At 35.0% G+C, this 16,163-nt stretch overlaps 1 protein-coding gene and 1 long non-coding RNA gene across 4 annotated transcripts; both read left to right on the forward strand.

Annotated features, from left to right (window-relative positions):
* The first annotated feature begins 6,420 nt into the window (after nucleotides 1-6,420).
* Nucleotides 6,421-7,858, forward strand: LOC114380802. The gene is made up of 4 exons (XR_003659868.1): nucleotides 6,421-6,729; nucleotides 6,893-6,958; nucleotides 7,078-7,416; nucleotides 7,496-7,858. It is a non-coding gene; the product is annotated as an uncharacterized LOC114380802 (long non-coding RNA).
* Nucleotides 7,859-9,820: 1,962 nt separating this feature from the next.
* On the forward strand, nucleotides 9,821-15,296 carry LOC114380987 (putative disease resistance protein At4g11170). Of its 3 annotated transcripts, none has more exons than XM_028340146.1 (5): nucleotides 9,821-10,142; nucleotides 11,042-11,562; nucleotides 11,855-12,947; nucleotides 13,057-13,359; nucleotides 14,024-15,296. In XM_028340146.1, exons 2-5 carry the CDS (start codon nucleotides 11,051-11,053, stop codon nucleotides 15,053-15,055), a joined length of 2,940 nt encoding a protein of 979 aa, XP_028195947.1. In that variant the 5' UTR covers nucleotides 9,821-10,142; nucleotides 11,042-11,050; the 3' UTR covers nucleotides 15,056-15,296. The 3 variants fall into 3 exon arrangements, with proteins under 3 accessions (XP_028195947.1, XP_028195948.1, XP_028195949.1); XM_028340147.1 differs by having other exon boundaries at nucleotides 9,822-10,142; nucleotides 13,057-13,149; XM_028340148.1 differs by lacking the exon at nucleotides 13,057-13,359 and having other exon boundaries at nucleotides 9,822-10,142.
* Nucleotides 15,297-16,163: the final 867 nt, after the last annotated feature.

A 16,163-nucleotide genomic window follows, 5' to 3' on the forward strand; every position in this document is an offset into this window, starting at 1 on the left:
GGGACTTTACAACTTCAAGTTGGGCTTAACGCGAGGCTAGGCTAAGCGCTTGGGTTTTAAACTCAAACATAACATGGGCACGCTAAGCGTAGATGTGCACTAAGTGCGCCATGCGAATTTCAGTTTTTAAAAATCAAAGGCAGAGGCACTTTGGGTACTACCTTTGCACCCAAACCTCTGCACCTTCCTAACCTTGAGCAATTGTGTACTTTCTGCTTCGTGTGTACTGCGTGTCTGCATCTTCATTGCTTCATTTCAAGAAGAATCCAAGTAAGTTAGTACATTTCTATTTTTATTTTTCATTCTTCAAACCTTAGGATATATGATTTCTTGTTTTCTTAGTTGTATGTTGTTAGGTTAAGGTTATTGGTTTTAGGGTTAGTTAATGTAGGATTTTAGGTAACTTAGAAGCCCATTAGGGGCAATGTGGCTGAAAGGGGTGAAGACCCCTGTGGTTCTGTCTAGAAATCACGATGAACGCACTAAGCGCGCTTGTGCGCTTAGCTTGTTCATCGCAGTTGTCAAAATTTTGGATTTCTAGATGAACGCGCTAAGTGGACCGTGTCGTGCTAAGTGTGTTCATCCCTGTTGATGAACGTAAGTGATGAGCCTGCTAAGCGCGTCTGTGCGCTAAGCGGGACTAGTGTTCAGACATTAAGATTTTGATAATTTTTGTTCAGCGCTAAGCCTGACCTGTACGGCTAAGCGCCACTTTGCTTCTGTAAGTTTTCCTTTGCATAAGGCTAAGCGCGTCTGTGCGCTAAGCCCTTGTTGTGTGTTGAGCTAAGTGCCCTACTGCGTTAATCTCAACTCCCTCACTATCTTTTAAGTTTTTGTAGTAAGGCAAAGCGAACCCTGTGCGCTAAGCCTGAGTGTTATTCTATTGAGGCTGAGCTAAGCACGCCATGCTGCGCTAAGCTCCAACCCTCTTCGGTTTTGAAAATTGTAGACTTAGGCTAAGTTGTGCGCTAAGCCTATTCTACAGAAAAAATATTTTTTATGTCTTCGAGCTAAGCACCTGAGTAAAATTTCATAAGGCGCGCTAAGCTCAACCTGCTGCGCTAAGCGCCCAGTTAAAATTTCAGTTTTATTTTTATGTTTTTGAGAAAATAACATGTGCTAATCTCTTGTGTTTTGTCTTATATTTTGCATATGGCATCCAAGAAAAGGAAGGCACTTTCTACACCTACCTAGGCCAGATTTGATAGATCCAGGTTCACATCCCTAGAGGCTTGGGAGAGGTATACAGACATTGTGGTGCCTCGAAAGCTACTACCAGAGAGGAATGTAGTAGTTTATTACACTGAGTTTGACGAGTTCAAGGAGGAACTCGAGAGAAGACATTGGGATGATAAGTTGACTGATTTTGCTGATAGTAGCATAGACATTGCTATTATGAAGGAGTTTTACGCCAACCTCTATGACCTCGAGGATAAATCACCTAAGCAGGTGAGGGTGAGAGGTCACTTAGTGAAATTTGATGAAGATACTCTTAATACATTTCTGAAGACCCCGATAATTTTGGAGGAAGGGGACAATTTGTGTACTTATTCCAGATTTGCACTCCTGAGGCCTAATCCTTAGGAGTTGGCTGCTAAGCTTTGTATCCCAGGGAGGGGATTCGAGCTTAATGCTGATGGGAAGCCATTGAAGATATTGAGGAAGAACATGACCACTCTAGCTCAAACATGGAGCGTTCTTTCCTTTTCTAACCTGATTCCTACCTCCCACACATCTGATGTGACCTTGGACAGAGCCAAGTTGATTTATGGTATCATTATGAAGATGGATATGAACTTGGGGTACTTCATCTTCCACCAAATCTCTCTTATTGCATAGCATGATACATCCAGACTTGGATTCCTTGCCTTGATCACAGCTCTATGCAAGGCTAGAGGAGTCCAATCAGATTCTAGATCCCTGGAGAACTTGAGCCCTGCCATTAACTTGGCATATATTAAGAAGAATTGTTGGAATCTTGATGATCCAACTGTGACATTTAGAGGGCCAAGGAAGGCCAGGGGTAAGAGATTAGAGGTCCCCACTACTTCAGCAGCACCAGAGACTCTAGCTCCATCTTCTTCTACAACTCCAGTACCTCCCATTTAGACTCCAGCTATTCCTCCAGCATCTACACAGATACCACTTCTAGCTCCTTTATATGTAGGACCTTCAGATTTTTCATTTACACCACAGATGCTGCATTCCATGACACAAGGGGCAGTCCATCATCATGCAAAGCCTTCAGGGCTTAGGCTTGCCATCCATTATGAGCATGGATGAGTTTGACCTGCAGGTGGCCTGGCTAGGAGCCCAGCCTTCTCCTTTTGGAGGGGGTGGGGCCTCCGCAGCCCAAGAGCTTGTTCCTGAGGAGCCAGCAACAGCAACAACAGAGGGGGAGGATGAGCTCACCCTTCCTGAGCCCTTTTATTTTGATGTAGATGCACACATGGCTCAAGAGGAGGGGAAAATTTAATTGGATTGAGCTTCAACCAATTCAATTAAATTTATTTCCAACCACACAATCAAATATTCACTTAGTGCATATGAAATTACAAAACTACCCCTAATACAAAAACTAGGTGCCCTAAAATACAAGGGCTGAAAAATCCTATATTTCTAGGGTACCCTACCTACATTATGGAGCCCTAAATACAAGGCCCAAAAATAATGAAACCTTAATCTAATATGTACAAAGATAAGCGGGCTCATACTTAGCCCATGGGCCCGAAATCTACCCTAAGGCTCATGAGAACCCTAAGGCCTTCTCTTGCATCTATGGCCTGATCTTCTTGGAGTCTTCTATCCAATGCCCTTGCGGGGTAGGATTGCATCATTTGGTTTTCTAATACATGGCAGAAAGCCTGCTGTTGAAAGATTACATTTCCATCTTCCAGGACAACATACTGTTCTTTACCAAGACCATGATGATATTGACGATGTCCTGTCTAAGCCAAGCATCTCTGGTTCAAAGTTTATTTCTTGGATGAACAACAACCAAAGCTTTCCTAAAGCAAGAACTCTTACTTATGCTGAATTTGTTTCTAAGTTCGTATATAATCAGGAAAAAAAAGATCCTGACAACTTAGAAAAAAAGGATACACGATTGGGAGGCTACTATGGGTTCCACCAACTACAAGAGAATTATTTTATCTAAGGATGATGCTTATTGTATGCAAAGGCCCAACCTCATTTGAGGATATAAGAACAGTTGCTAATGTTCAATATCCTACATATAGAGAAGCATGCTTTGCTATGGGTTTTTTACAAGATGATAGAGAATTTGTTGAAGCAATCAAAGAAGCAAAAGACTGGGGCACAACACATTATTTGAGAAAGCTATTTGTTTGAATGCTTTTAACAGGTACCATGAACAAACCTGAAGAAGTTTGGGAACAAATTTGGCATTGGTTAACTGATGACATTGCATATCATCATAGGAAAACAACAGCAAATACAAGTTAGTTCAATTATATTTTTATATCAAATCCCATCTATAATAATCATAATTTAACAAAGTATTTCTTACCTATTAGAGATACATCTTAATGATGACCATTTGAAAATTTTGGTGTTGCTTGAAATTGAACAACTGTTGCAAGCCAATCAAAAGTTACTTAAAGACTATCCTTCAATGTCATATCCTGAAGATGGAAATTGGCTAAGCTGTCTAGACAATAGTTTGATATTATCATAGCTAAATTACAATATTGATGAGGTCAGATCAGAATTTCTACATCTTTTTTTCTAAAATGACAACTAATGTACTTAACCATATGTAAATCCTATATCTGTAGAAAAAAAATTAAGTACAATACTAACTACATAAACAAAACCAAAAAATAAAATCATAACAGGGGATTTTACCTTACATTTTAAATTTAAAATTGCTATACCTATCTTCTACTTTCTATTTGTTTGTAAGATTACAATCTACTATTAATCAAATTCAATTTGCATTTCATTAATTCTTCTTTTACATCTCATAAATACATATCCATAACTACAAATCAACAAGCATCAATTTATAAACAAATTATTCAAGTTGTCAACAAGGATGAAGGTGGCATGTTTTTCCTATATGGATATGGAGGTACAAGAAAAACATTCATTTGGAAAACACTGACAAGTTCATTAAGAGCAGACAACAAAATTGTTATTATGATTGCTTCTAGCGGCATAGCTTCTCTATTGTTGCCTGGAGGTAGAACTGCACATTACAAATTCAAGATTCCTGTTCCAATTTTTGAAGACTCAACATGCAATATACATCAAGGAAATCAACTGGCTGAATTACTAAATCAAACAAGTCTAATCATATGGGATGAAGCACCAATAACTCACAAATCTTGTTTTGAAGCACTTGATAAAAGTCTGAGAGATATTATTAAAGGCAAATCCAATTCAAATCAGATCTTTGGAGGTAAAGTCATGGTGTTAGGTGGAGATTTTCGCCAAATTCTACCAGTCATTCCTAGAGGCAGTCACTCCGACATTGTTCATGCAACAATAAATTCTTCTTATCTATGGGATTATTGCCAGGTATTAACACTAACAAAAAATATGTGTTTACAAATCAACATACAAGCAGCAGATAAGGAAGAAACTGCCACATTTGCACAGTGGATTTTAGACATTGGAGATGGAATTAGCGGACATCCAAATTATGGTTATGCTAGAGTGGAAATCCCACAAGATCTCCTGATAACAGAATATGATGATCCAATCCATGGTATAGTTAATTCCACATTTCCAGATTTATGCCAGCATCACAACAACCCTGAATTCTTCGAATCTATAGCTATATTAGCTTCAACAAATGAAATAGTCCAACAAGTCAACGATTACATACTATCATTGATCCCAGATAATCACAACATCACTTATATAATTGTCTTAATTTCTATATAATTAATTTGACTTCCCTTAAATGTAAATTGTCTCTACTTGATTTGTCATTATGTAGAATTACCAGCTATGTACTATCTTTATTGATTTAGTTTATATTTATTATTAACTTGATATACTAATTACAAAAATGATCATAGGTGAACATATGGAATATCTAAGTTCTGACTCAGCAGACAAATCATAAACCATAGAAAGTTTTCATTTCAGCTTATTAACTACTGAATTTCTTAATTCATTGACAACATCTAGCTTGCCCAATCATTCTATCAAACTAAAGATTGGATCACCTATTATGTTGTTAAGAAAATTAGATCAAACTCAAGGACTATGTAATGGCACTAGATTAATTGTTACGAGGCTAGCAAAACATGTTATTGTAGCTGAGATAATTTCTGGGAAAAATATAGGCCAAAATGTTTATATTCACAGAAGGTCCATCTCCCATTCTCAATCACCATGGCCTTTTAAGCTTTTAAGAAGACAATTTCCAATAATGCTCTATTATACAATGACAATTAATAAGTCTCAAGGGAAATCATTATCCACTGTTGGACTTTACTTACCAAAACCAGTATTTAGCCATGACCAATTATATGTTGCATTATCAAGGGTCAAATCAAAAAAAGGATTAAAAGTTTTAATACATGATAAACACCAAAAAAGATTGGCCTCTACCACCAATGTGGTTTTCAAAGAGGTCTTCAAAAATCTAACAAGGTAAATACAATCTCTATACAATGTCAATTATTATTCTGGATAATGCTATATTTAATACTAATTCATCCACCCTATAATATGCAGCTACATTTCAAATGATATCAGCCAATAAACCATACCTCAACTTCAAACATCGGATCTTCTATTATGAGGTAACCAATATCATTTTTTGCATTTAAATGTTTCCTCATTCTACACCAATAAAAAAATAAGGCTGATAACATCTGCCATGCCCAATCATTCTAACACATCCATTATAGTTATATTATGTAAAATTACATAACCATATCAGTTACTCTAATAAATGAAATACAACTTCAAACACAAAGATTCTAATATTTCAACATCAAAATTGCATACTTTCTTCGTTGTTAAATATTGACCATTAATTCGTCATACATTGCAACCATAATTCTATTTACTTAGTTTTTATAATAGATATTTTATAAACATGAATTTTGAATTATAGTTACGTATAACGAGCCAATGATTCAGCAATTAACAAAAAAAAAAACAGATAAGGAAAATTAATATCTATATCTATCTCTATAGATAGATATAGATATAAGATCAAGTGGTCTGGTTTTATTACAACTACTTCAAATGTGGCTGAATGGTTCTGATGGCCAATTTTGCTACAATAAACAATAATGGCATCACTGTTTTAGTGGATGATGCGGAAAAGGGTAGTGACATTGATCCACAACAAGCACTAGAAACTCTTCATTTCCTTACAATAGTTGATCATAAATGCCTCTCTAGCTTCAAAATCATTCACCTGCCACCTACCTTTCAGTCTTCACATGCCACAATGAATGCTCCACACTCCCTAAGCCACTCAACTAGCCGCCAGTTACAACGCTTCGGAAAAGCTAGTCATCATGTTTTTATTAACTGCTACCTCAATCCAATTGCACATGCCAAAATCAAACTTTTCGGTGATACTCCGTTTCCGGTGTTCAACACAATACTGTTGCTTATCGAAAACACTTCTTCTCCTCGCCATTACCAACATGAGCTCACAATCATCAACTGCTTCCAGCACTATAAGTCCTTCGTAACTTTTTCCTGTATATCATTTCATCAACTTCTCCCAACGAAGTGAGTCCATTCATTTCTTTTTTTTCCTATATGTTTTCAACATTAATTTTCTTTACTCCTGTATTCTGAGAGAAAAACATCATTCATCCTTTAGAATCACATTCATAAAGTACATCTGTTTATTTTAAACAAATTATACTATTATGATGCGGGCTCACTGCAGATAAGGCATACACTTATCAGATCACCCATCATCTACAAGTTTGTTGTTGCGTTCCACAACGACAAGGTAAGATTAACTATCTATACAACTACACTATGTTGTCTACATCAAAACAACTCTATTTTCATTTTGATCACTCATTCATCCACGTTGCATCAGTAATCATTTTTAATGTCTTCTTGCAGGACGTCATTGAAATACTGTCCTTTTACCACCGACAGTGGACACCACACTATCCGCAATTTGTCCACTTCAAATACAATGGAGGCACTCACCAAATCAAAGTCAGGCAACACCGCGACAAATTTTTCTTTGCTAATGGACTCAAGGACTTTAGAATGGACTTAAATATTTATGAATCCACTACCATCAATTGTTATGCTTGCGACCAAAACTGGATATTTAACTTGCACTTCACCCCAACCCTAGAATAGAAAACGTGCGGAAGACCTCGACTAATTACAAGAAAATATGTATGGACTGTGGAAGTGACTCAATCTGTGCTCAGTGCCCCTTATCCACTGGTAAATCTTCTTTTATTAATCAGATAATCTTATTCCAATAGTCATTAAATTGTATTACTTATTTCAATTTCTACTCTAGGCACTTCTACCCTCTGTTGTACCCTATGTTGATGCATGTGCTTAACATATGACAATCCTCAAAAAACATGCCCCTCCCCTTCAATGGAGCGTTAGCGTCAATGACCCTGGCATTGACGAAAAATGCATTGTTCGACCTTGGTATCAGTTTTTGGCAGACAATGACTTCATCCATGGAGATGAAATTTCATTTTACTTCAGGCCTTTTGATAAAGTCTGGGAAATGGTTATCAGAAGACAACAAGATTGGGAAGACACTGACTCAGATTAAATTTGCTTATAGTTTGTTTCATTTACAAACAATATTTTGTATGTTTTATCATAATATTATTATAAACATTCAGTTCTTTTTTTGTGGGGTACATTCATGGCTATCCTTTTATTCCTACCATGCAATAAAAAATTCCGATGCTTGCTGAATAAATAAACAAACAACCCATGCGTATAGTGTCTAGTTTTATAATAAAAAGTGTTCCAAAATATTGAACACAGTAAAAACATGTCTGACACGTATCCGTTACGTGTTCAGCATATGTCGATATCAAAAATGTATCGGTCATCTAGGCATGTGTTTCAGTCGATATGTTCATGCTTCTTGTAGCACCCTTCATTTAAAAAGAATCATTAAGTAAATTTTTTTAGACAGAAAATTATAGATAAAAACTTATACTTTTGTATTTTAACTTTTCAAATTATATATATAAACCCACTAATTTCATTTTTTATAATTTGACCCACTGAGTACGCCACACTAGAACTAACTCCCATAAAACAGCCATTGGCAGAGCACCAAACACAAGTAAACATAACCCTGTCCTATTATTCAACAAGTCAGACAAAAAAAAAAGGCCATTAAACTGCTAAATCTCTGTTCACTGCCACAAATTGACATTAAATACAGACGCTAGGTGCTGCTATCATCTTCAAAGTATGCTAACATCATAATACTCCTCCTAAGCATGTTTTCCTGTGATTTATTCTCGCGTGCTTAATTGCTGTCAAACCTTGGTACTTAGTATTTAGTGGAATAACTATTTTTCCTCTACCAAACCATAAATGCTAGGGTCAGGCCTAGAAAATTGTTTTAAAAAACATGTGTCAAGCGCTATATTAACTAATGATTAGGGGATTTGACTTCTCTACTATTCCTTTTCAAGTTCTCCCCGTGTTGTCCATACAAAACGACGTCGCATAATAGTTGTATATTGTGTTAATATTTAATCATGAACCCACTCTATGAAAATCATGAAAACGATATTATTTCGAAGGGGCACGGGGTACAGCAGAGAAGCCAATTTCATATAATAGAGGAGGGTTTAGAATTTTCAGTCCGATTAGATTTTGTTGGGTTCAACATATTTTATATTTGTGGGTAATTTACTATACCTTTTTTATAATTTTAGTTTACTTATATATTTTAAATAAATTATATATAAGTTTTTTTATTATATTTTAATTCAAACAATATATAAATATTAGAAATAACAAATAAATTAAAGTTAAAAAATAAGAATTGAATTATATTTTTAATTAAATGTATATTTTTAAGTTTGTTATTTAAATATTTAACTATTAAGCTAATTGATTTATATTATAAAAGATTATAACAATAAAAATTTTAATATATATATGTATACTAGAGGAAGAGAGACGCTTTGTATCTCTCTAAATTTTTAAATAATAAAATAAGAAGTTAAATATAATAAATAAAAATGAGAGAATAAAAAAACTAATAATATAAAAGTAGTGGAAAGTTAATGTAAGTTAGAAGAAAATTTTAAAATTTAAAAAATGATTTAAGGGTAAAATTGTCCAATAAAATATGTACACCAAATGAGATAATTGTCATTATTATTAATTACATATATATGTTGTGTCAAAAAAACTTTTAAAAAAATGTAATATGATATGGATAGGTATAATTTGATATTGATCTTCATCCTCCCTTAAATAGTTCAAATAATATTCATATCCATATCCAATCAAAATAGAGATAGATTCGAGATGATACAATTTATTTGCCGATGCCTACTGATGATGAATGATGATGAGGACATGAGTGCTAGTGAGCTTGACCACGACAGATGAAACTTCTCATAACCATAAACATTCAGTGGATGCAACTTACACGACATATGAAACTTCTCATAACCATAAACATTCAGTGGATGCAACTTACACGAAGGAGACACATGAAATTAAATTGAAGGTTGAAAGTGTCACAAATTTCAATACAGCTATCAAAAGATAAAACTAACGGCATGTCAAATCAACGCATATAGTCACTCAACCTCTCAATGAAGGACAAAAATTCTACAATGCATTGCATGGTTCAAGCCAAAAAGGAGAAAGAAAGTATAGTACTCAACGTTATTGAAAAGTCAAGAGACATGAAACGCATGAAATTCTGAAGACTAGACTCTGCATCATAGCATATGAAACTTCTTAGAAACACATGACATAGACACCACTAACATACTAGAATATTTACACCTGCGGTCTAATTCTTCTTTAATACTTGACAAAGAGTTTAATCATTTTGATCTAATTCCGGTGTAGTTATTCTATGTGGCGCCCAAGAAGCTCTTGTGTTGAAGTAAAGAAACAGTGTATTCTTCTCTGTTGCAAGAAATTGGATTGAGTCCGAGGTAAGGTCTTTTTTCTCCATTTTCAATTTTACTTCCAAATAGAAATAATATATAGAAGATGAAATTATATGGCTAATTTCATCTCCAAGAAAATAGATTATGGACTTCAAAACATGAGTGGTTCTGTGGTTGTCTAAAATGAAAGTAACTTTAAAAAAAAAAAAAAAAAAATTGGTGAGTCAGTATGAACTTTTCATTGAAGTGTTTGAAGACATTTATCTATATTCTTTGTACTATTGGTGAAGCTCACTTTGTATGTTACCTTTCTTTTTCTTAAGCTGACAATAGTTCTAAGAGCACGACCTTCTAAGTTCTAATTGTTTGTTCAGATTGGTCACTTACAATTCTCTTTTAATTTAGAACTGCTTTCAATTATCTGATTAGATTTGTGAATAGTGACTGATAGTCTGATATTTTGTTAATTTTTTAATCTAATGTAGTGCCTAGTATGTTTTAAATGGTTTGAAAGTAGAAAATATGCTAATGTCTTGACTTATTGCTGGATGCCATCTGCATGATTGGCTATACTATTATGAGCATGTTTTTGCAGATTTATGTTCTTTTCCATTTGATGTCAATGTTATTTAAGGCTAAGCTCTTGTTATGATTGAATGGACTATCAGCTTTCCCCACTCTAAAGCAAGCCACTAATCAAGGCAAAATAAACTTCCAAGGGGTAACAAAACGACCTCAAAGCAATTTGGTAAATGTCTGTTTATTCTTCCCTATGTGAGCAAGCTATGAACTTTGAATGGTTTGATCTAATATTACACAGATTTTGATCTAATATTAGACAGATTAATAAAATTCAATGTACAAGAGTAACGAGAAGGGTCAAGAACGCATTGAAACTTAAATTATTTCTTCAAGTGTAGCGTTACAAATTCTAATCATTGCAGGTACAACACATGAAAATCATAATGGATGAGCAGAATATGATAAGGGCTGTTGCTTCTTCCTCTAACTCTTCTTCTATGGTATCTTCTAAAAAATATGATGTTTTTCTAAGCTTTCGAGGCGAGGACACTCGTAAGAACTTCACAAGCCATCTTTATGAAGCTTTGAAGCAAAAGAAGATTGAAACCTATATAGACTACCGCCTTGAAAAGGGAGATGAAATCTCGGCAGCGCTCATCAAAGCCATCGAAGATTCTCATGTATCTGTTGTCATCTTCTCAGAGAACTATGCTTCCTCAAAGTGGTGCTTGGGTGAACTGGGCAAGATTATGGAATGCAAGAAAGAAAGAGGACAGATTGTGATACCAGTATTCTATAATATTGATCCATCCCATGTGAGGAAGCAAACTGGGAGCTACGAGCAATCCTTTGCGAAACATACGGGAGAACCCAGGTGCAGCAAATGGAAAGCTGCTCTCACTGAAGCAGCCAATTTAGCTGCATGGGACTCTCAAATTTACAGGTAAATAAAATGAATTGAGACTTGAAAGTGAGTAAAATTGAGTTGTCCAAATTTGATTATAAATTGAGCATACATTTGTTATACAACACCTTTCATGGTAGTTTGCTTAGGAAATCTATTGCCTAGAAAAAAAAAAGGCATTGATTTTGTTGTCAAAGTCATTGTATTTCATTCCTCAATTTATTTTTGTTTCTTTCTCTTCTACACTACCATATTCACCATAGATTATGCATAATCATTTTTATGTATTTCATTCCTCATCTATTTCTTTGTTGCCCTGTTCATGTGCAAGGACTGAATCTGAATTCCTTAAGGATATTGTTAAAGATGTTTTGCGAAAATTGGCTCCTAGATACCCAAACCACCGGAAAGAACTGGTAGGAGTTGAGGAAAACTATGAAAAGATCGAGTCATTACTAAAAATTGGGTCAAGCAAAGTTAGAATTCTGGGAATATGGGGCATGGGTGGAATAGGTAAGACCACCCTCGCTAGTGCTTTATATGACAAATTGTCTCCTGAATTTGAAGGTTGTTGCTTCCTCGCAAATGTAAGGGAAGAATCAGACAAGCATGGATTTAAAGCTTTACGTAATAAACTTTTTTCTGAGTTGTTAGAGAATGAAAATCTTTGTTTTGATGCATCATCCTTTTTAGTGTCCCATTTTGTTTTGAGTAGGCTTGGACGCAAAAAAGTTTTCATAGTCTTGGATGATGTGGATACCTCAGAGCAACTAGAAAATCTAATTGAAGATTTTGATTTCTTGGGACTTGGAAGTAGAGTCATTGTTACAACAAGAAATAAGCAAATATTTAGCCAAGTTGATAAAATATATAAGGTCAAGGAATTGAGCATTCATCACTCTCTTAAGCTTTTCTGCTTATCTGTATTTCGAGAAAAACAACCTAAACATGGATATGAAGATCTATCAAGAAGTGCAATTTCCTATTGCAAAGGTATTCCTTTGGCTTTAAAAGTTCTTGGTGCAAGTCTTCGTTCAAGAAGTAAACAAGCATGGGAGTGTGAATTGAGAAAACTCCAAAAGTTTCCAAATATGGAAATTCATAATGTATTAAAATTAAGTTATGATGGCTTAGATTATTCTCAAAAGGAGATATTTCTAGACATTGCATGCTTCTTAAGAGGAAAACAAAGAGACCATGTAACAAGCATATTGGAAGCTTTTGATTTTCCTGCAGCATCAGGGATAGAAGTTCTTTTGGATAAAGCTCTCATAACAATTTCAGGTGGCATTCAAATAGAAATGCATGACTTGATACAGGAAATGGGTTGGAAAATTGTTCATCAGGAACATATCAAAGATCCTGGAAGACGAAGTCGGTTATGGAAACATGAGGAAGTGCATGATGTCTTGAAATATAATAAGGTAAACAAGATACGCGATTGCTTCCATTTCATAATACATGTATCTTTTAAGAATTAGCTAATATGATAGTTTTTGCTAATTAGTGATTATTCTAATTTTTATTTGTTAGGGAACTGAAGTTGTTGAAGGCGTAATTTTAGATTTGTCTAAATTAACCGAGGATCTATACTTGAGCTTTGATTTCCTTGCAAAGATGACTAACGTGAGGTTTCTTAAAATCCATAGTTGGTCCAAGTTTACCATATTTAATGTATACCTTCCTAATGGTCTTGACTCATTGTCTTATAAACTGAGGTACCTTCACTGGGATGGATTCTGTCTTGAGTCTTTGCCATCTAGGTTTTGTGCTGAACAGCTTGTAGAACTTTGCATGCATTGTAGCAAGCTTAAAAAGCTTTGGGATGGGGTTCAGGTATAAATGTGGTTATATACACTTTATATTTATTTTTTTTCAATTTGTAAAGCTATGGTAGATTAAAAATATTAGGTAGCCTCGACTACACGTTTTCATGGTCTTAGTCAATCTCTATGACACATTCAAGTTTCTTAGTTTACTAGGAAAAAAATAATGACACTTAATTATATGTTATGTAAAGATTAGTTGTGACCATGATGGTTCTAGACTGTAATAATTTCTGGATTCAGGAGAGGGTCCTAATTAGCGGGGGCAGATGCAAGTATAAGGGTGTGGGGGCAATTAATTTTATTACTTTATCTTTTTTAATTTTTTATAGTGTTTACAATGAAAAATTATATAATACTTTTAAAGTATAAAAATGCATAAAAGATAATTATAATTTGTAAAAATTAAGTATTTAAAAATTTCTTTTTTCATGACATAATGTATTTTGTAAATAAAAATATTTTTTTATGAAAATATTATAAGTTATTTCTTATTCACCAGTGTTAACTGGTAACTGGTCTTGTCACTTGTGCTACCTCAAGTGAATCAAACTCAAAAGAACCACTTCTTGGATGATGTGATTCCATGTATGCTTAGGTTTTTCTTTTAGTTAAGGCTCATGATTATGAATTTAAAAATTTCTTAACAATGCAATGCATCTTTCTTATTACAGAATCTTGTGAATTTGAAGACAATTGACCTTTGGGGATCCCGAGACCTGGTTGAGATCCCTGACTTATCCAAGGCAGAAAAACTTGAAAGTGTTTCTCTTTGTTATTGTGAAAGCCTATGCCAGCTCCAAGTTCATTCAAAATCTCTTGGTGTACTTAACCTCTATGGTTGTTCATCACTTAGGGAATTCTTAGTGACATCAGAGGAATTGACAGAACTGAACTTGGCTTTTACTGCTATATGTGCATTGCCATCATCAATTTGGCAAAAAAGAAAACTCAGATCTCTTTACCTAAGAGGTTGTCACAATCTCAACAAGTTATCAGATGAACCCAGATTTTGTGGTTCTTACAAGCACTCCATCACAACATTGGCCTCTAATGTTAAGAGATTGCCTGTGAACATTGAAAATCTTTCGATGATGACAATGATTTGGTTAGATGATTGCAGGAAACTCGTGTCTTTGCCGGAGCTTCCGCTGTTCCTTGAAAAGTTAAGTGCCTGTAACTGCACTTCTTTGGACACAAAGATCACTCAGCAGCAAGTGTTACAACACATGTTACAAAGTCGCATACCCTACTTACGCAAACACTATCTTAAGTGTTATGATGAAGAATATTTCTTCCCGGGGGATCATGTGATTGATGAGTGTAGGTTTCACACGACACAGAATTCAATAACCATTCCTTATCTTCAGAAACCTGAATTGTGTGGTTTCATTTATTGCATCATTCTCTCTATGGGACCACTCTTAGAGTGTGATGTTTCCTGCTCTGTCTATCAAGATGGCATAAGGGTTGGCTGGCTCGAAAGGTTGTTGGAATACGAAAATTTGATTTCAGATCACGTGGTGATTTTGTATCATGACATCAGTGAATTTGACAAAATAAGTGAAGTGCATGATCATTTCTTCAGCAACATAACATTTATATTTGAAAACAATGAAGACCGCATAACAGAGTTTGGTGTCTTCCCGGTATATGCCTCAGAATCAGGGTTGAAGTTGGTTGGTAGCAAGGAAATTTTTGAATGAGAATTCATTACTCAAATATCTGAAATGAGTCACAGAAAGAATTGTTGTTTTTTCTTAAATGAAACTAGTCCTTCAAATATAGAAATTATCAATTGAAAATACTATTGAATCTTGATTCGAGATAATTATGCGTTTTTCTTTTTATTGCATTAACATTTTTCTGTAATTATGTTGAACAGGTTTTCTTTTAAAAGAATATTAATTGGTGGGAAATGAGCATTAGCTTATTCAGAGAGCCAAAGCAGTACTCAAGAATATTTTCGTTGATCATTTTCATACTGTGATTATGTATTTATTTAAATGCTAAACTATGCTTTTAATCATTAAATTTTTTGACATTTTTGGTTTTGATTCTTAAACTTTATATTAACATGCCAAAGTCTTCCAAAGTTTTTTCCGTCCTAAATTTTAGCTCTTCCGTCTATTTTTTCTAAATTTTTCTATTAATTTATTATTAGGTTCATTTTCTGGACGTTCGAACCGTCAGAAATTGCATTACAATAGTGTCAAATTAGTAAAACTCATTTGTGGACGCTAGAAACCGCCAAAAAATGCAACAAGAGCAAAATAGGTCTCTGATTATCCAAAAGAGAAACGCGATTCAAAACACAATAAATAAATTCAATGCCAAAAAATATTCAGATAAGCTGAACGAACATAGAAGAAACAAAAAAACACACAAGTTTAACACAAGAAATGTAGATCTGAAATCTCAGGAGAAGAAGAAAAAAAGAATATGGATCTGAAGCAAGCTAAGAATCACTACTCGGCTCGCCGCCGCAGACTGCCGCCACTCATCGCCGATCTCTAAATTCGTGAGTGTCTGTGTGGGAGACATGACCACCGTGAGCACTCTCACTCTCGCTAGAATCCGACGGCGTTCTGCACAGATTTCGGCAACGTCACGACGGCGATGCTACTCCTGCGCCAACAGTGGTGGCACGCGTTCAGAGGATGCGATGGTCGCCAAGTGAGGGAAGGCTGAGCTGAGAACAAACCATACATTCAGGGGATGCAACGACCGCTCGCCTATGTTTGAGTCGCTGCAACTTTTCCTTATCATCTGGTGAGTTGGAATTCGCACGAGTCAAGTTTGGAGGTGAGTTGT

This window comes from Glycine soja, chromosome 13 (assembly GCF_004193775.1).
Source record: "Glycine soja cultivar W05 chromosome 13, ASM419377v2, whole genome shotgun sequence".
Classification (NCBI taxonomy): Eukaryota; Viridiplantae; Streptophyta; class Magnoliopsida; order Fabales; family Fabaceae; genus Glycine; species Glycine soja.